This window comes from Eublepharis macularius, chromosome 7 (genome assembly GCF_028583425.1).
Source record: "Eublepharis macularius isolate TG4126 chromosome 7, MPM_Emac_v1.0, whole genome shotgun sequence".
In the NCBI taxonomy this organism is placed as follows: Eukaryota; Metazoa; Chordata; class Lepidosauria; order Squamata; family Eublepharidae; genus Eublepharis; species Eublepharis macularius.
In genome coordinates this window covers 91,253,783-91,275,730 of record NC_072796.1, presented here as the reverse complement: position 1 = coordinate 91,275,730, position 21,948 = coordinate 91,253,783, and the positions used below count along the sequence as shown (strand labels likewise).

General features: G+C 43.1%; 1 protein-coding gene across 1 annotated transcript in view; it reads right to left on the bottom strand.

Annotated features, from left to right (window-relative positions):
- The window catches only part of CHD7 (chromodomain helicase DNA binding protein 7), a 279,962-nt gene that overhangs the window by 96,125 nt on the left and 161,889 nt on the right, over positions 1-21,948 (bottom strand). Inside the window, exons 4-5 of the mRNA XM_054984544.1 lie at positions 20,419-20,852; positions 204-342 (exon numbers count right to left, since the gene is read on the bottom strand). Of these exons, the coding sequence (XP_054840519.1) occupies positions 204-342; positions 20,419-20,852 (573 nt within the window). The remainder of the gene's footprint in view (positions 1-203; positions 343-20,418; positions 20,853-21,948) is intronic.

Here is a 21,948-nt window from a genome sequence, read left to right as displayed (position 1 = left end):
CCAACTCAAAAAGTTTAGGTAAAAGGTTAATTAAGCTCAACTCCAAACTAATATGATCCCTATTTTTTAAAAAAATCACATTAATATTTCTACCAAGAGAAGACTCATGAGTTTAAATAAAACTAAGATAACTTGTTTTCCACTAACATTTTACACTGTGCTCAATAAATCTAAGCATGATAACTATTGAATAATGGTACTACCTGAACTCCTGAATCATCTTCCTCCTCAGGATGTGGTGATCCTGGTGGCGTTTTTTCCAAATCGGAATTTTCAGAACCTTCTTTTCCCTTGTTGACCTTTTTCTTCACTGCACTGGATTCTGATTCTGATTTCTTGTTACTAAAACATAAACATCCTCGATCAGATTTTGAATAAATAGAATGTAATTACTTTCAAACACTTCTCTTTTGGCTGTTTCAATAACATTGATCTTATTAACATTTTAAAAATGAACCATCTACATATCACTAATACTAATTGTTGTGTCATTGTGATATTTTTCCTACTCACTTTATACATGTAGCTATTGTACAATACACAAATCCATAAACAACTGTCCATGCTAGTCCAATGATCAGCAGTCAAAAGAGAAGAAAATTTCACAGAAAAGCTCAACGGCCTGATCTTGGATATATCCAATATTAAATTGCATAAAAGCAGTTTACCCCCCCCACCCCCACCCCCACCCCACACACAGAGCACACACTTCCCTTATTTCTCAAGCGGATGTCAAAAGTACGGGAATACGGATTTCCAAAACAGGGCAAGACAGGAGATGCAGGAAGTCCCCTGTCTCAACAGAGATGGAGGACCTCATGCTGCTGAACTTACCTTCAGCATACCAAAAGCATACAAGATTTCATATACAATATTTTCTTTAAGATAGTAATTTTGAACATGTCAAATGTGTAAAACAAAACACATGGGAAAATTCCAAATGGGCTTAAATTGTTTAGACTCACTATCCTAGTACACTTTCCTCAATTTTTTTTGTACTAAAATAGTTATGAATATTTAAATTACTTTTAAAACATGCGGCAAAACTAAGATATATAGATGTGTGCTTAGTTTTGAGAAACTTTCAGAGCAATCCTAAACAGAGTTACTCTAGTCTAAGCCCACTGATGTTAGTCTAAGCCCATTGATTTTAGTGGACATAGACTGGAATAACTCCTCTTAGGATTGCACTGTCAAAGTCTCAACTGTATCAGAAGTGCAATACAACAAATAATATGTAATATTCAGTTATGCCACATACAGTTGTGTTGATACAGTTGTGATTTTAGTTTGCCAAGTATTTTAGTGGAAAATTGCCTGAGTATTCAAACTTGTTGGAAGGGTGAAAAACAAGGCAGGAGAATTGGATCATTTTAAAACAGAAAGTGTTTTTTAAAAGAAAGGTATATTTTATTTAAAGTTATTGTAAAAGGTACTTCTGTTATTTTATTTAGTTATTTTATTTAGTTATTTTATTTTGATATAACACAAGTTCATTCATAAAGGGTTTAAAATCTTACTGGTTTCAGAAAATCAAATTTTGAAGGACATAAGACATATACACTCTTTAAAAAAATTCTGAAACTTGTAATGTTTAACATCATTACAAAGGCTACAGAAGACAGATCATTTTTTAAAAAATGAATCTGTACAGCAGTTCCCGTTCCAACCATCCTAGTGCCTATACAACACATGGACAGAAGTCTCCCCTACTATGAGGCTCCATTTCCAGCATTTATTTCCGCTCTAACTGCCACAAATTATACAATACTACAGCTGAACACTGGGCCCCTTTCCTTTCATCTGCACGCCAAGAGCAATCAGATTACCCTGGTAACCAGTGGTCACATGACCAGCACCTGCTCTTTTGGCTGGATGCCACTGACTAAAGCCATCTGCTTCCCTCAATCAGCTTTCAAACATTCTCAACACCTGCGCTGCAGCATTTTGTGGTTTCTTTTATCAAATCAGTGCAAAACTGCTTCCCAAACTTTACATATTTCTCAAATTTGTTTAAATCAAAGGTAAGCCTGTCGAAGTTGAACTGCTGCCAGGTAAAGCAAGTTGACAGGCTAGTGCGTTTCACTGGTGACCTCTATAAATCACAGCTAAGCATACAATTTAATTTAATAACAGTTAAGGTACTCTGAGCGCACCTTTAGCGCAAGAATAACAGGCTTAACATACTGAAGAACAGCACAGCTCAGGTCTGATAAAAATGTTAATTTGCAGAAAGGCTGAAAAGTATAAACGATTCCTTGCCTTTTCTACTGTTTAAGACATACGGATTGTCTAACTGCATATAAACCAAGAAGTCAAGTAAGGAATTTGTAGCATCTCTATCGGCACAAAACACCTCTTATTTTTCCTATTTATAATAATAAGTGTCTAATCACGTATGATCTGTATAATTCAACAAGATACAAGGATTCTCATACTGAAATATATACAGTAACCTGTTCATGGGACTTCCAAGTTGTATTCTTGATAAATAAAAACTTGAGTGCATGCACACAGGTGTGCACGCACACACACAAACACTCTTTATATAGGAAACAAGACAACAGTTCCATGAGATTTTATTTCAATTCTAATTTCAGATGAATAGCCAAGCCCAGGAAACCACTGTATTTAGTAAAATATACAACCAATTAAAGGACATAATTCAATACAGATTCATAATAAAGTTAAGATGTAGAAAAAGCAACATGCTCTATTTCAGCTGAAGTAGATTTTACAACACTGTTCTACAGTTTGGAGTTAAGTAACACAAATCTCACCTACTGGTTTAGATCAACTGCCTATAACAATCAAGAGTTACACAGACCTCTCCAGTTTCAAAGGCAACACAGATGAATTTGTGTAAGTTGCCAGCTCTGGGCTGAGAAATTCCTAAAGATTGGGGGGGAGGGATGTGGAGCCTGGAAAGGGTGGGGTTTGGGAAGGGGAGGGGCCTCAGCAGGGTATAAATAGATCCACCCTCCAAAGCAGCCATTTTCTCCAGGAGAATTGATCTCTGTTGCCTGGAGATCAGTTGTATTTCCAGATCTTCAGCCACCGTCTGGGGGCTACAAATTCAAAGTTTAGTATTGCATATAGTAAAAGGTGTATTCTATAACTGCATATATAAAAATAAACTCATAGGCAACACATTCAGAACTTATCAGTTTGGGATAACTGGAAACTGTTTTGCTGTTATCCTTTAAAAAATACATGCAGCTTTCTCTCATTTAAAGACTAGCCTTTTTCCAGTATTTTGACTTTTAACAAAAACATACACATACCATGGGTATCATTTCAGATTTCAACCAGGATACCAATTCATAGCTTCTCCCTATGTTCCACCATTTACAGGCATGGCACACTTACTCAGAAGAATGCACTAGCAAAATGGCAGTGTGACAAAATAAGGTTAGCGATGTAGAAAAATACAAGGGAGATTTAAGGCAGACAAAGAATAAAGGAAGCAGCACAACATGAGAAAGACTTAAAACAGCAGGAAATACAACAGCAGCCACCATCAAAAATGCATTTCAAACTAAGCAATAAACAGGGCCAAATCCTCCATAGCTGAAACTTGAAAACAATCTTTCAATATCACAGGGCAGTATTTTAAACTGGGATTTCCACCTCACAATATCTTAAAATCTGAGGATAGGCAATTATTACTATAAAACTGAAGCTAACAACTCTAGAAATATATAAGGTAATGTGCATTTAAAACATTAACATTTATTAAAATAAAGTGAGAATTATTTGACATTTCTGAAATGAACATCAAGATCAAAAGCTGCAGGAGAATCCTGTCCCAGGGTTCCATCCCACACGGATGTAGTTTGTATGTTACTTATATTATGCACACATACACGAGCATATGGGTGGTGCCAACTGTGCGGGTCTCTCCCATGCAGCTACTGCATTCTCGATGGGGTGCTAATTAGATTGGAAAAACTTATGCAGCTGCACAATTTCTCCACCCTCCAACATACATACACTCCCCCACTCCCCGGGATGTATGAGAGAACACCACAGAAAATCAAGTGGCTCACTCAATGAGTGATGGGGATCCTGCTTGTATGAGAAGAAAAATATGCATCAACAAACCCAAAGTTCTACAACACTCATTAAGTGCTTAGCATTATATAAATTATCTTTGAACACAAGCTCTATACAATAGACCCTCACCATTTATGGATTTGTGACTCGCAATTTCATTTATTTGCAGCTCACAGTATGAGTACATGTTGTGGCTTCCCTGAGCACATGACCCCTCCCCTTCCGGGTTCTCAGTCAATGAGTAGAAAGGGAGAATGGTCATGAACATGCAGGCTGCTGCACAACTTGTCTGTGCCAAATCTGACTGCCAGAAAGTTGTGTTACTCACTGCAGGTGGCAATGGCCACCTCATCTGTTCAGCTGGCCATCCCAGTGGCAATTCTGCAGCCATGACTGGCATTGCATACTTTGGGCATCCCTCCAATGAAAGGATGTGGTAGGGTATGGAGTGGGGTGCAGGAGAGGCCTTTTCCCAGCCCATTTTGGACTCTCAGGCTGCCTCTCCCAGTGTTTGTGAATTTCACCATCCACAGAGATCCCAGGAACAGATGCAAATTAGAGACATATACACTTCCCACAATTACTTAACCAAGATTATTATCCTACCTCCATTCACAAGTGTGCTCTCACCAGAGGTCCTGTACTTGGGCTGTGGGCTATCAGAGGAGGGGATCCATCTCCCAGCCTTTGGGGGCGGGGAACCACTTGTGCCCGTACCATCAGTCAGGAGTTTGGGTGTGATCCTGGATTCCTCCTTATCTATGGAGGCCCAGATTGGTACGGGCACTAGGCCTCCATACCAGATTGGTATGGCGGCCCAGATTGTGACGGTTGCCTGGGCTGCTTTTTTCCATCTTTGGCAGGCCAGGCGGCTAGCCCCCTATCTCTCAGCCCAGGACCTAACAACAGTGATCCATGCAACGGTCACTTCCAGGTTGGATTACTGTAACTCGCTCTATGCAGGGCTGCCCTTGGGTATGATCCGGAGACTACAGTGGGTCCAGAATGCTGCTGCATGTGTTTTGATGGGTGTTCCTTATAGGACAAATATTACACCAATTCTGCAGCAGCTCCACTGGCTTCCCGTGGAATTCCGGATTCGGTTTAAGGTGCTGGTTTTGACCTATAAAGCCCTAAACGAACTGGGACCAGCATACCTGAGGGACCGCCTCTACCCGTATGTGCCCCAGAGAACACTCCAATCAGCTGGAAAACATCTGCTGGTGCTCCCTGGCCCCAAGGAGGCTTGGTTGGCCTCGACCAGGGCCAGGGCCTTTTCAGTCCTGGCCCCAAACTTGTGGACTCTCTGTCTGAGGACACCCGGGCCCATCAGGATCTTCTATCATTTCAGCGGGCCTGTAAGACGGAGATGTTCCGCCAGGCATATGGTTGAGGCCAAGAAAAAAAAGAAGTGAATAGAGGCACAGTTAAGAGTCTAAATAGAATTATATGTGTCTATTGCAAATTAATCAAAAGTGAAATCACACTCAATAAGTGAAACATAAATGGAAAGTCCACAATCAATTAGTAGAAACTTTCAAGATCCAGCCACGTTGTAGTATTTCTCTGGCGTTATTGAGTAGTAGCAAGCTCCGCAGCTGTGAGAAATCAAGCCGTGAAGATATTAATTAATGGTAGCGTTGTCGAGGAAGACAGTGCTGACGAAAATGGCCACTTTCGTCATATGGGGCTATGTAGTGCCCATTTGTTAGCTGACCCACGTATGAGTTGCAGTATTTTATCTGTCTGCTTCCCTCCTCCTGTATGTTGATGGGCAGGAATCTGGAACTGACCCTGTCTTGGGACAGTTATTATCTGTTTGTTGATTTTATAATATGAACGGTTGTTTTATGAACTGTTGTTTAATATTTTATTATATTTTTATAACTGTTGTACCTCGCCCTGAGCCCACTTGCAGGAAGGGCGGGTTAGAAATGTAATACTAATACTAATAACAATCTGCAAGGGTGGAGCTACCTTTAACTATACGTGGTGAACAGGAGAGTGTGTTTGACCAGTACTGATACATCCAACTTTAATCCTCCAAACTGTTCTCCACTTACATAGCTGCAAGTTCTCCATCTCTCCCTCCCAATTTTTCTTCACTTTTCTCTCTTTAGTTTTCAAAACCATTCCAACCCCTATCCCTCTCCTCCCCGCCCCATGTTAATGGCAAGAAAGCACATAAATGAACTTACTGAAAATTCAGGATCACTAGTCTGCTAATGAAATCCTTCCCAGTAGTCTTTCACCTTTTCTTCTTTAGAGAATGGGAATAGCAGCAGATACACTCAGTATAATAGAAAACTAAATCTCATCTGGAACTGAAAGCATAATTTTGAATAATCTGTTCCCCCTCCACCCTGCCCACCATGTTGAACTAAAGAAAAATACTGCTGGATTCTCCTCACATTCCATCCTTCTACTCTATAAGAACTGGGAAGGAAAAACAGCAGCACCAGGCTGAGAAACAACAGCAAGCACTACTTAACCCTCTATACATGGCCAATGACTGCCAAGGGGGAGAGAAAGCAATCCTGTCAGCACGATCCTCCTCTTGGCTCTGCTGGCTCAGACACATCGGAGTCTCATAAGGGCACAACACAAATATATAAACAGTACGTGATTCTATTTAGTAAATTTACAAGTGAAGATCTGTGAAGAACAGGAGCAGTGGGGGTGGAGGGGCAGTGCCCTCATCCTGGTCATGGTGAATTGCCCACTTTTTCTCCCATGTGGGGACTGGAGCAGCAAGTGGGGAATGAAGAAAGACAAAATACAGTGCTGACCTTCCTCCACCTGGCCACAGCCACTGCTGCATGCCTACTTTCTCTCCCATACAGGAGATGAGGAAGGAATGTAAAAGAAATAATCAGAGGTGTCACTGCTCATCCATCTTTGTCTCTTGATTGATGCGGCTACTGGAGATGAAAGCAAAGAGCACTGCTGTTGCCACCTTTCCACACCCCAAACACTGCTGCCACTCTGCTGCCCACACAGCTTCTTCTCTGGCCTACTCCTCCACTGGCTACCAATGTCATCCTCCTCCTTCCCTTTCCCTGGCTGGTCTCAACTGCTCCCTCTTCTTCCTGCCTGACTTCTTTGCCACCTTCCCTCCTCCTGTATACTGTCTGTCCAGTTCGTTTTTTGCAAGCACCTCCTTAAAGATTTGGTTTTTTTCTGCAAGCCTAGGTGTCCCCCTCTGCCAGTATTAGAACAAGGCCTTGATCCGTATCTGGTCCCACTAGGGTTACCAGCCTCCAGGTAGTAGCTGGAGATCTCCTGGAATTGCAACTGATCTCCAGGCCACAGAGATCAGTTCACCTGGAGAAAATGGCTGCTTTGGAGGGTGGATTATATGGAATTATACTATGCTGAAGTACTTTCCCTCCCCAAACCCTGCCTTCTCCAGGTTTCACCCCCGAAATCTCCAGGAATTTTCCAACTTGAAGCTGGCAACCCTAGGTCCCACTGAGTGAGTTTTATGATCTGCACTCTTGGAGCAAGGTTCAGGATTAGATATAAAAGATGCTGCCTTTCCAGAAATCTGCTCTAAGTAAAGTAAACATAATACCACAAAAACATCTTTTTAAAATATAAGAATGATTTTAAAATAGCCTGTAAAGCAAGTTATGGGCATAGCAACAGCATAAAACAACATTCAGCAGCCTAAAAATGATATTAATCATTCCTCAGGCTAGAAGTTCATAAAACAGCTCTAAAGATAGGTTTGCTCAGTTTAATGTATGAAGAGAAAAGAAATATTCTGACCTGGCTCCTAAAGGATAGAAAGGTGGTTTATTTATTATTATTTATTTATTATATTTTTAGTCCGCCCTCCCCGCTAGGCGGGCTCAGGGTGGAGTACAACATTTCAATTAATATAAATACAGTTAAAAACAGATAAAACAGTATACAAATAACATTAAATATAAAAAACATTAGAACAACTTCATACAAAACAGCTTCTCTTCAGATGGCAATGATAAAATACTGCTTTTCAAGCGCTGGCTCATATGTAGGGTGGTGGACAGATCTTTAGTGTGGCCAGTGGGGGCCCAACCTAGCCTCCACCATATGCCTGGCGGAACATCTCTGTCTTACAGGCCTGGCAGAAAGATAATAAATCCCGCCAGGCCCTGGTTTCCTCAGACAGAGAGTTCCACCAGGTCAGTGCCAGGACCGAAAAGGCCCTGGCTCTGGTCAAGGCCAGGCGGGCCTACCTTGGGCCAGGGACCACCAACAAGTTCTCAAGGTTGGTTCTCAAGGTTGCCAGGCAAGTTCTCAATGAAGGCATATTTTGAATGTGAAGTGCCTTGATTGAAAAAGCCCTGTCTCTGGTTGCCACCTGCCTTATCTCTGCATGCAGAGTCACAGGGAGGAAGGCTTGGGAAGAAAACCTTATCTGGCAGGCTGGACATGCAATTTTTCAAATGTTCCTAATAAAGGCCTGCACACATGCAATATGTCCACATTTCAGTGTTATGTCCACACAAGAAGAATATTCATAAGAAAGAACCAGGCTTCAGAATCAGAACCCTCAGTCAATATGCATTGACCACGTACGCACAACAGACCTTTCCTAAGAAGTAAGCACACTGCCCATTTTCTCCTTTTCCTCCCCTGGTTCATGATGTTGCACATCCATAGCATGTATGAGCCACTTACGGCCCATTCTATATTAACCCCATTTTCATTTTGAGAGTCTTACTCTTAGGCACAGAGGAGTAATTACTGAGTCAAAACAGACCTGGACTGCAAGGCAATACATGGAGCTTATTAAAATGAACTGTTGGCAGGGCTATTTTTGTGACAGTACCTTCGGGTACTGAGTACTAGTAGCACCTTTTGGGGGGGCAGTAAATCAACAATAGAAGAGTTTAGTGAACATTTGTAAAGATGAGTAGAAATAAAATGAGAAAGTCCCCAAATCCACTCTCACCACCGCTTTGAACTCACAGACAACCTTACATTAGGCAAGCCATCACAGCTTCTCAGGCCCATTCCGCATAGCACACTTTAAACCAGTGATGCTGAGCATTCATGCCGATTGGTGCTGAAACAACTTGAGGTCCCATCATTCTGCACTGTACAACCTAGAGGTGATTTGGTATCTGCTGTCAAGTTGAAATGTGTCTGGAGCCACATTTGTGGGGGCTGGAGCTGACACCCTCCCCCCCGCATGCTTAGTAATGTTGCAGTGTTGGAACCCATCCCCCCCTCATGTATTTGTTGATTGGGTTGTCCTGTGCCCACTGGTGAGGCAATTGTTGGCAGAGTTCTGGGGGAAAACATGAACTTTTGTTCCTCTCTAATTTATTTATTTTTTAAACCAAGCCAGGAAAGGGTTAAAACGCTGCTGCTTCATTCCCTTCCCTGCCACTTTGTTTTGCAAAGGGCTGTGCAAAACACTTGGGTTTTTTTCCTCTTTGACATTAGGAGAAGATGCCAGGAAGGATGGGAAAGCAGCCATTTAACCCTTTCCTGGTTTTTAAAACCAAGAAGAATGAGCAGTAACGTTACAACTCATTCCTAGTTTTTTTGGGGGGGGATGGGAAGTGTGTGCTCATATCACCCAGGGAGGAAGAGAAAAGCAGCCATTTAACCCTTTTCTGACTTTTAAAGCCAGCAGGGAATAAGCAGCAACGTTAGGAATCATTCCTGTCTTAAGAGAGTGCATGCATACCCAGGAGGAAGGAAGCCAATGGAGAAGCAGCCTTATGACCCTTACCTTGCTTTACTGAAAAAAAATGGCAGAAAAGGAGTTCAGAGAGCTGAGGAGGATTGGAGTGGTTAATTCTGCACAGACCAATCAGCTCCTGGGGAAAGGGAGAGAGGGAGAAGAGAAGCAGAAGGAGAGTACAGAGTTTGCACTGACATTAATTGCGCTAACTGCAACTTGGCAGTAGCTTCAAAATAAAATTGTGGTATGTTTGCAGGGGGGGAAAATGGGGATACCGCTGACAAAAATTGGTTCTTCATCCCATGATTGCCTTGCATGTGCGAAACTCCTGCAAACATGGGAAGCAGAACAGATACTGAAACACTTTAAAGTGACAGTGCGGAAAGCACCTCAGTCTCAGACCACTACTTATACCTTGGAGACAATACTGCTCTACTTTACAGGGTTGTTGTGAGGATTGCCAGATAATGGTCTGCATTCAGACTTACCATTCCCCCGCTGATGTTGGTGCTACTGCCCTTTCTGCCACAGCTTAGTGGCAGGAAGGGGAGGGAATGACAGGAAATAGGAGGGGGATGTCAACAACATTCCAACACACTGATGGCATTCCCTGTGCACCCAAAAGTGATGTCAGCACAGTGCTGGTGGAAGCCAGGGAAGTTCTGATGTTTGGGGAAAACTCTATGGTTCACTCCCATCCCCAGACAGTTCCTGGGGGCCCCAGCAACACTAACTACATGCAACCACACCATTTGGAAAAATTATGTACCCCCTCTTCTGCTTACTGAGTCCTCCAAAATGCTGTTCTTGGTGGTTAATGGATCTTCAGGAACAGCCCTAATGGGGATTTGCAGAGGGAGGGGACAATTTGTGGAACTTGGCACAACCTTATATATGGGACAACCTTATATAACCTTTTTTAACCAAGAAAGCACTGACTTTTGGAATGCACAAAAGCCAGTAACATTTATAATTTATAATTCCTAAATACATAAAGCTGTCCTGATTTTTTCAGTTTCAAATTTCATACAGAATTGTGCAATGCTGAGAGGCAGGTTTTTATCAACGATGCTATTTAACTGAAATTATGAAGAAACCTTCTCAAATTATTTCCCTTAATTTTCAATGTATTACTATTGACTCTTCATTAATTCCTCTTGCAATGAAATATTGTGAGAGAAGAGAGATTCTGGGTGAAGCAAGCTACAGCCATATACCTGCCTATGACACTCTGCCCTTTCTTGATTTCACTACAACTCTCAGGGAGATTTCTGGCTGAATTCATACTGATCACTACAAGAACTACAGCTCTCAATAATCTGCCCTCTTTCAAAAGACTGCACTGCAGGATTTCACAGCTTCCATGTTTAAAAGAGGAAACACTTTAAAACAGCAAAATAAAATTGTCCAAACATTGGGTAACAGTGTGAAATATGCAGAAAACTTTGTAGCAGCTTTGGTTTATCTCTTGCTAACTGCAGTCTTTTGGTCTTTATGCTTTGGAATTTGTAGACCAGACTACTAACTCCTGATAAACCCTAAATTAACTCTCACGGAGGTGGGGTTTCCTCCATTTCCTCCATTTGTTTTTCTTATTGTCATCTTATCGTTTTTCTTATTGGCATTAAGGCCAAGAGTTAGCAGTCACAACAATCTGATTACAACCATGTTCATGCGTGAAACTGGTTTCTACAACATGCCAAATGATTTTTAAAAGTTTTACTATGTGCACAACTCCAGCACAAAGGATCTGTGTAGGAGCAGACAAGGACAAGAGACATGTCATGAAGGAGACTGGAGCAGAAGGTGGAATCTTCAGTTTGTAAAGTTGTTTTCATGAATTTGAACTACATTTAGGCACTGAGAAAATTCTATGAGTTGGAGTGGGTTTTTTGACAGGCAGAGCCAAGTTTATGTTATACAAGGAAAAGAGAAAAAACTCAAAAGTCTTCTTTTTCAGTTGCCCAAAAGATAAATAGCAACATAATACTGTAAAAAAAATCTTAATAATTTAATTATTCCATATAGTATTGTAACTAGAGAATTAGAATAAAGCAAGCCTCGTACAATTTTAACACCACACAAACACCACAAATCCTAAGCAGAGTTAGCCTCAGCTGCATGCTCAGTTCACTTACAGCTGCAATCACTTTGCTTTACTTCTGTTATAATTTCATTCAAAATAACATGTAAGTGTAGGATGACTCTGATATTCTAGGATAAAAGTAAAAGAGAACTGTTCAGTGATTCATTTATATTTATAGAAACTTTAGCTATCATTGGGCAGAACTAAAAGCATAGTTCTGTGACTATTTTTCCTGATGATAAAAAACATGGGTGCTGTTAAACAACAGCAGGAACGTATCTGTATCTCCCTGCTCCAGGTTTAAAAGCAGTCTGAAAATGGCAATTTTCGGTAGGAAAATGAGCTGATGAGAGTTAAATAGCCCCTCTTCTGTCCTGCCATTCTCTCCCTTTACCTGCATCCTCCTGAAGCTGTATCCTGTTTTTTTTAAAACATAAAACTTTTAGCTGCTGTCAGTGTTAAAATTTAATACAACTTTTAAAATGTATTAATATAACCATTAACTAGTTTATTTTTGTAATTAGCATCAGAATTAAGTTTGCTGATGCTTAAAGCATTTTCTATTAATCTAGCTTTAACAATAGTTTCCCAGTATTTAACCAATCACAGACCAAACCTTTTTTATTGGTCAGCCTTACAACCCTATAAAATCACTAGTATTTGGTGAGATTATATAAATCTATATTGGATTGACTCCTATGAAGCGTATATGAAAAGCTCCTGTAGATCTTTCCCACCTCTCCCTTCCTCCCCAGCAACCTGTGAAAACTGCAAACAGCTAATCTATTCAAAAAGTCTGTGTGTGGGGAGGGGTGCACTGAAGATGGAAAACTGGGCAAAATTGCTCCTAGCTTGCTCTTGTGCCAACAGAAGCAGTGCAAGTGACAGTAGAAGATGGTGTTGATTCCACTCAGTTCTTCCTCTTCACTGAGTCTCTGGTATTTGTAGCTTTTGTTCTGCAACTTCCTACAACTGCAGAAACTCCAGCATCACATTTTCAAAGATTCTCAGGGTTTGCTGGGAAAGGGTGTCAAAGATGTGTGTAGGAAAGTACCACTCCAGTCCTGCGTCACAGAATCCAATACATCATCTGTAGTAGCTAGATAGTTAGATGCATAATTAAACAAGCCACTGAAGAAACCTAGCACAGCATATTTTCATTTCAGATGCCAATTAACCTTTTTCTTTATAATGTATTTACAACATCCTTGATCACTTAAGATACTTGTTTCAAAAACATATGCAGATCACTAGGGCAAAAAGACTTTGAAATTCCTAGACATAATGACATTGATTTTTTTAAGCCACAAGGGTGAAAAATTTTGAACTCTGTGATGCCCAAGCAACATGGCATTTGCAATTTTCCCAGCTGTACACATTCTCGATCTTTCCCAAAGAAAACATTTAATAAAATCTAGGATTCCTCATGATTACAATTCAGTACGTATTTTCGTATCAAAAGCAACATTAAATTGAGAAGCTACTATAGCAAAACAGTACTAGAATCAAGCTAAATAAATACTTCTATTACATTTGTCATTATATTTACATAGGAATGATACAGACCCTGTGCTCCTCATGCAGGTTATTATTTTTAGAAAATGTGAGCATAAGAAGAGCAGAGCAAAAAAAGAAGACCAAAACAACTAGTTAAAAGTCTAGGTAAAAAATAAATTATTTTGACCTCTTGAATAAAGCATGGTAGGTGCCAGGTAAGTCTCAAGATGAAGGACATTTCAAAAGAAAGCTGCCACCACTGAAAATGCCCTGTCTCTAGTTTTTATCTACCTTATCTCTGCAGGTGAAGGCACAGATCAGGGTTTAAGAGGTAGATCTTAATTGGCAAGCTGGACATTATGGGATGAGACAGTCCAGGAGGCTTGGCACCAAGCCATTTGGGGCCTTAAACATAAGAATAAGCACTTTAAATTGTGCCTGGAAACAATGGGTAACCATGCAGGTCCTTCAGCAAAGGGATGATATAATCTAGCATTGACAATAGCCTGGCTACAGTATTTGGGATAAGCTGTAGTTTCTGAAATCCTTGAGCAGCTTCTCCATGGATCAACAGTACCTCATTCTTTCCTGGACTGAATTGCAGTTTATTGGCTCTTACCTACTCCATTTCCTTCTTCGGGTACCTGTTCAGAACTTCTACAGACCCATCTAACCCAGCTTGTAAGGAGAAATAGTGCTAGGTATCATTCACATATTGGGGCACCTCACTACAAATCACTGGATGTTCATGCTCATTGGTTTCAGATAGATGTTAAACATCACAGGGACAAGATGGATCCCTGTGAGATCCCATAGCATAAATGCCATGGGGCCGAGAACCAGTCTCCCAGCACAACTTTCTCAAATCAGTAGGCCAAATAAAAGTGGGACCATCCAGTAACAGTGCCTCCCATTTCCAACCTAGCCACTCTCCAGAATATTATGTTTCATGGTAACAATAGCCACAAAGAGTGATCAGGAAAACCCTCCTCCTGCCATAGCAATACTAAGCTGGTTTTTGTGCAGCAGGCCATGACAAGGCAATAGAATGAGCATACATGCACCTCAGCAGTGCATACAAACATCTCAACCAGCTTACACACACAGCAGCTGAGACCATATGAAGTATCTTGCTAGAGCTCTGCTATAATTGGAGGAGAAGGAAGGCCATGAGTTCAGAGCAGCCCATTATCAAACCATGTGATGCAGACCACAGAGCAGGGAGAATCTCCCAATCAACAAGATATTTCCTTCAGGCTCAGAAAGCTGACAGTAGGAAGCTGAAATGCATTCTGGCAAACTAATGACAGGGCTGGTATGCAGATGCACACCTACACTTCCCAGCCCATGCATAGAAGGCTGAATCACAACCATAATTATGCTGGGATACCCTGAATTTACCTTTAGCTATCAACAGAACAAGGTAACAAATAATATTCCTTTGATTAGTTTGACAATTGCAGCTTCACAGATTAATAATTTAGCCTATGGATTCATTTAAACTTTGATTCAATTACGAGCGGTGCTGGACAGATTTCTTAGCCTTTGCTATTGCCTGGCACACAAGAGCAACTTTCTTTCACAGATATTATTTTCCTTTAAACAGAATCTCCATTAACTCATTAAACTAGAGTGAGCTCAGGCTTTAAAATGTGCACTTACAAATGTGCATAAAGGCTACAACTGACATCACATGCCCAATTTGTTCCACCTACCTGTATAACGGTTGAGGACACAATCCAATCAGCCTAGCTTTCAATAGCTATTTCCTTCTTTATCAGACAACGTGCAGAGCTAATGAAAGAGCATTTACAGACAATTCGGGGGTGGGGGCGGCAAAAATGCCCTGGAAACCAACCAGGAGTTACATCAGTGTATCCCAGACTTATGTAACCCCCAACCCCTACAATGATGCAATGCCTGGTGACACTCCACCCAGGCCCCCCACCAGCTTCCAGTCACTGTGGCTAGGTGCAAGCATAAGTTCCTGAGCCAGCAGGCTGGGGGTCAGGCCAGGTGTCAGGGTATGAGTTAGTTGGTTTCCTAAGCTGTTTTGGGCATGGAAATGCCCCCATCAGCAGCAGAAAGTTATGCCACAAAAAATGACAATGTACCCCATAGACACCCATTGCGTGGGAAAACTCGATCCCCTCCCCCATATCTAGCTTTCCCCAACCAGTCCAGCAGAACACAGGATGCTGACTATCCTGGGGACCAATCCACTCGTGCCCCCAAGGTGGCCGAGCTCCCTCCCCCATGCCCAATCAACTCTCTGGGTAACTTACATAACCTCTGGACAGGATGCACATGAGCCCAGTTTAGTGGGGAGGCAGCTGGAGGCTCTTCCAGAGAGCCCCCTGCTGTGGGGATTTAGAGTGTGAGGCGGGAGAGGGTGCTCACGGTGGCAGGGCAAGTGTGTGCACAGGGAACTTGAGTGAAATTTGGAGCATGCCTCACACTCAAATGTGGGAGGAGAGCCATGTCCAGAATGTCTGACTAACAACTAGCACCCAAGTTTCCCTACAGGTTGTTCATCTCCTGACTCCTGGTGCAGGGGGAATGAGGGCACATTATCAGGTAAGAGGTAGCTTGGGAGGCAGTTGCCCTGGCTTGCTTGTTCACACCAGATTCCCTCTCCCATCACCCATGCCCCTCCAAATGCTGCCCTCTGTGTTTGAGACTTGCCAGCGGTGACAGTGGACATGGGCCATGCCTGCCACAGGGGCAGTCACCTAGGGAGCCATGCAGCCCAAGCAGCCCATGCCAGGAATCCGCTCAGACTCCCTTGGCTGCTGTCCCCCTGGGTAGAGGAGAGGGTGCAGCCATGGGATGGGGTGCTCTGGCAATTCCTTCGCAATGGTGGGCACATGACCTCTTGACTGTCTTCCCCACAGTATCAGAGCTCCAAACAGACATGGGAGCAGAACAGCCAGATGTAGAAGATAAGACCATTCCTGCCGGAGGGGCACCCATCATCTGGTTGCCAGCAACACCTGTGATGATGGAGCCACCACTGCTGCGCTGGCCATGGACACCATCCCAGGACATGGCAAACCTGGCCATGGCTGGCTTGGGTGAGGCCCGGCCCCTCATCACTTATGGGTCTTTTCCCCTTTCTGGCAGGTTGTGACTCATCAGGGAGGCCAAGGAGCATGGCCATTCCAGACCCCAGTGATCCTTCCTGGATGCCATCCAAGCCCAGACCATGAAGCCATTTCCCAGGCAGCCTGCAACTTAACACCACTACAGAGAAGACAGTATGAAGGATGGCTCTCATGGCTCCGACTACAGCGTAAACAGGCACAGCACCTATCCTGCCTGTGGGAAGCTGGCAACATGCAGCCAGACATCCTCTTCATTTTTAGCAATTCAATAAAGTCTGTGTCGAACAACTACTCCCTCCCCCAATGTTTGTTTGCTCATGGCTGAGAGTAGCTCCCCTCCACCCCCCATGTAAGTGGTCAGATTTGCCCTCACAATATTAATAAGACTTATGAATATGGCTACGCCATAAGCCCCTTCTCTGCATGAGTTTCGGACACAAAATACTGCCCAAATGGGCAGAAATATGGAAGCCAGGTCCTGGCCAGGAGATGGAACGTTGCTAGCATGTGAGATATCAGGTGAGGCCAACTTTCAGCCCCCGTGTCCCGAAGGTGTACAAAGATCCTAAGACAATAAGGTCTTCTTGGAGTTCCTGAAATATTCACTGCAACATACCCTACTGATCTTCCCTTATCCACTCTCCGATTCTCAAGTGACTCAGAGCTCTGATAGCCTTACCACCCATACATCGTGGTTTGTCAGTCATTGCTGATAATTTTAGGTCCGCTGGGGAAGACTTTATCAAACCTTCCCAGTTCATTGTCTCACCCTGGAGACAGCTTCCCAGTCCTTTGTCCCACCCCAGGGACAACTATTAAGTCATTGTTTTGGGGCAGAAGATGCAATCTTGCCCCCAGATACGTTCGAAAGCATAAATGGACTACATGTGTGCATACCATCAGATTCAGCATTCACCCTTGGATCTCTGTCCTAGCACTTCGGCATTGACATACTGGTCACTCAATGTTTTCTCTCCTGGACACTCTCTTCTTCATGGTAACTATCATTCAAACTCTAATTTTCACCTCTGCTTTCTAGTTAGCTCTAAGTGTCTGTTGTGTGTGTTTTTGTACGTCACTGATCTTTATTATTTTCAATAAAACCTTTCTTTTGATGGAAACATCTGCCTGGTCATTGAAAGAGTTCACTAGCTGGGACAATCCTCATATACGTAGGTGAAGATCCTGAAGTTACCAGCGTCTTGCTGCCTCTCTTTGCATGCTAATCCCTGGACTCAAAAGGAGACCTCCATATTGAGTAACACCCACTACCTCCTGGGGCAGCCCCACAGCACATCCCTGGGGATGGACCCTGGCCTGGGGTCATCAGGGAAGCGGTACCCCCAGGGATCCACTAGCTGCCTCTGTCCTGTGGGGTGGCCCAGCCCCTGAATGGAGAGGGGGTCTGTCAATCCTGTGGAGATTGCCGCATGCCACCTCTGTCCTGCACAGCCCCCACCTCACATGACAACGTAGAGAACAGGATGGGACATGAAGTCTCGCCTGTGTGCAGGAAGAAGACTGTCAACACCGCCCCCCCCTTTGCCGCTGGGGCCTGAGACCACAGACAGACAGCCATCATGTCTGGGGATGGCTGGTCCCTGTGCCACACACACACAAGCACCAGGGGAAAACCCCTAACCCCAGGAGACCCTCATGGGGTTCTTTTTACCAGTGACAACGGGAGTCTAGAAGGTGGCTATCCATCATTCCCCCATTCCAACTGGGATCACTAAGCCAGGGAGAACTGAAGGAAAGAAAAAGGTGGTGAGAGGGCTGTGGCCCCCTCTATATCAGTACTTCCACATAGAATACCAGTTCCAGAAGGAGAGAACATGTGCCAGATCTCTAGAGGTACTCTCGGGGTTAACAGTCTTAATTGGACTAGCCCAGGTAGCCTGAAGGCTGCCCAAACTGGATGAGCCACTTGCTCGCGACATCTCCACCTCCTATATCTAGGGGGGCTTTTGGGTTGCGGTGAGCAGCCGTTCTGCCCTGGCTTGGGGACACTGGCAAGCAGTGCTGGGGAGACACGGGGGCCCGTGGCAGCTACCAGAGCGGGGTTCCTGTGAGCACCTTCCCAGCAGGCCACAACCGAGAGCGGTTATCACCAGGACGCCCTCCCCTTATCTGCATAAAGCGATCCTTTGTGGTGGCAGAGGGCTGGGGTTGTGGAACAGACCACCTTCTCGCACCCATGTATACATGGCCGGGCAGGGAAGGCAGGCGACATGGGTAGAACATGGTCACCGCATGGCAAGGATCCAGCTACCTGGGTTGCGTGGGGCAGCTAAGTGCCCCTGGCAGAGCCAGAGGGGCTGCAAGCCAGTTTGATGTAGTTGTAAAGAGTGGCGGGACTCTAATCTGGAGAACTGGGTTTGATTCCCCACTCTTCCACTTGAAGCCAGCTGGGTGACCTTGGGTTAGTCCCAGCTTCCTGGAGCTCTCTCAGCCCCACCCACCTCACAGGGTGTTTGTTGTGAGGATAATAATAACATAATTTGTAAACTGCTCTGAGTGGTTGTTAAGTTGCCCTGAAGGGTAGTATGCAGGGCTTTTTTTTCAGGGGGAACACGGTGGAACGGAGTTCCGGCACCTCTTGAAAATACTCGGCAATAGTGCTTGAAAATAATATTATTTCAAAGAAACCTGTGTGTTTCTTCCTCATTTCCCTCTTGAGAGTTCCGCCATCTCTTTTCCCAGAAAAAAACCTCTGGCGGTATGGAAATCAAATGTTGTTGTTATTATTATGATTTACCCAGACAGTTGCGGAGCCTGAAACCCTGGAACTGAGGCTCCCCACATGGATGGCTCCCCCGACCCGTGCACCTCCACGTGGGTGTCATAACCACAGGGGTATGTGGTCTCCAGCTGCCTGCTCTCAGGCAGAGGTGGGGGGGGGGAGAGGTTTCGACATGCAGTAAGGATTATGGTCCATGCATTGGCTACGATTTTGCTTGTCACTCGTGTTCCTGACATAGGGCAGCGCAGCATTGGGGATGCTGGTGGGGTTGTAGTAATAACGTAACATTCAATTTATGTACCGCCCTTCAGGATAACTTAACACTCACTCAGAGTGGTTTACGAAGTATGTTATCATTATCCCCAGAACAATCACCCTGTGAGGTGGGTGGGGCTGAGAGAGGTCTAGAAGAGCTGTGACTGACCCAAGGTCACTCAGCTGGCTTCAAGTGGAGGAGAGAGGAATCAAACTCGGTTCTCCAGATTACAGTCCTGTCACTCTTAACCACTACATCAACCTGGCTCTCTGGTAATGGGAATGATGGGGCATGTACTCCCGGATTTTAGGCAAGTCAAAAGTCAAAGCGTGAAAATATTTTTCAAATATGAATCCTATATATACATGAAAACTCAGCCCTTTTAGATTTTCGGTACAATGAAATCCCAAAGAATGTTATTCATTGCCAAAATAGCTTAAAAGTGTTTATTTTCCTACACCTAGTGCCATCAAAAAAGACTATCAAATTTATTGTGATACCACCTTTCATACTGCCTATATCATCAACCTATGAAAATACTCCAAAAGTGCAATCCTAAACAGAGTTACTCCAGATTGATTTCAATGGGCTTAGACTGAAATATCTCTTCTTAGGACTGCACTGTAAGAGTTTATTCAGTCTAGTAGTTCCCTTAATAACATGTTTCAGGGGGAAACAGGGAAGGCTGTGTCACATTACTCAGGTAAGTTATAACTGCATACACAACATGTGAGTATATCTTTATTCACATTCCTAAGACTCATGAACAGAAGATCACAAAAGCAGATATTCCATGCCTTCCAAGCAACTGCCTGCATGGCTCACCAAGCCACGCTTCAGGGTCAGGGGACTCTTCTGAACAAAATGCCATGCAGTGTGGGGGGGATGGCAAGGAAGTGGAATCAGGTGAAATGTACTCCCCTCACTGTGCAATGAACAGAGGTTTTTAATTTTACTTAATTGGAACACTGATATTTCACATTTCTCACATACCTTGCCTTTTTGTTGCTCTTGGGTTTTGGTGTGGTGTTTTTTGCTTTCTTTTCCTTTGGCTCTTTAGGGATCTTAGGGGTTTTGGGAGTCTTGGGTTCCTTAGGCTCCTTCTTCTCCTTCGGTTCTTTTGGATCCTTCGGCTCTTTTTTCACCTTGGGCTTTTTCTTTTTCTTCTTCTCTTCCTGGGAGCAGTCCAATGATTTCCTGGTAGGATCCTGGCCATCAAGCCCACCAGGAAAACCTTCTTTACCAAATCCTTTACCAGGACCTTCTATAACAATATGATTGTTCTTCTTTTTCTTTTTCTTTTGCTGTGGTGGGTGTTGCTCGATTGATGAGAGATAATCATCACTTTTCAGTAGCTGGGCATTCGGTCCACTAACCTGAGTCATGTCTGGCACTGATTTCTCCAGGAAGGGTTCTGATGGAGAATGCTAGAAAGGGGAAAAATAAGGATTTTAAATATTCTATCTTTGGGATAATTACGGATCAAAGAATATTTCGGAGTCACAAAATGAACTTGTACCACTCAGAACACATTTCTCTTAAATAATGGCAAGCATTGATAAAAAGTATTATAGTAAGAAAAAGATATGCAGAGACTTTTACAGATACCGCAAATATGTCGATCCAAGCTAGACATTCTAATACTCAAAGTATATGTCTCTGTGTTAGAATTATATTCTAAAAAGATAAAAGAAAAAGTTAAAACATGCTTTAAATGTAGCATGTCTTTTATCAAAGTAGGCAGTACTACAGAGCAAATGGTGGGAGGTAACTACTATAAGTGGGAACCAAAGTTTCCATCCCACCAACAGTCAAGCTTTTTTATGAGATAAGGAGCTTTCTCCTGGTACAAGGAAGCTTGTACCAGTGGGAAACTCTACTTTTAGTAGAACAGGAAATCTAGTTCAAAACTGTTATTGGTAATTCTCTGGCACACCCAAAACTCAAGAAAAGCAGATAAGATGGGAAATCTGCAGGATAGCGCACACACGTGGTATACTGAAAATGCAGAATTATCATAATTTTGTGGACCTATTTACTACCTGTCTATTAATGATTAAAAGAAGAATAAGCAGACAAGATGCTACAAACCAAACTCTGAAAAACACACTGATAAGGGGGAACATATGTGGGTAATACTTGTTGGTAAAGTATCCTCTGAATACTATCGCATATGCAATACACTATTGCTCAAATTTGTACCAAAGTCAATGTCTGTTAAACAGCCACTCAACAGCATTCTGGTCACTGACCTCTCCTTACGCATATAAAAGATTAAACGATAATCATGATTTTGTGCTCATTTAATTCTCTGCTCTTGTCTGATAATATTCCTCTTTCTTATCAACCCTCTCTAGTTTTTAATTCTCACTTCTTTTTCTTAGAATCACAGAGCTGGAAGGGACCTCCATGGCCATCTAGTTCAACTCCTTGCACAATGCAGGAAGTTCACAACTACCTCCCGCACCACACCCGCAGTGACCCCTGCTCCATGCCCAGAAGATGGCAAAACACCACCAGGAT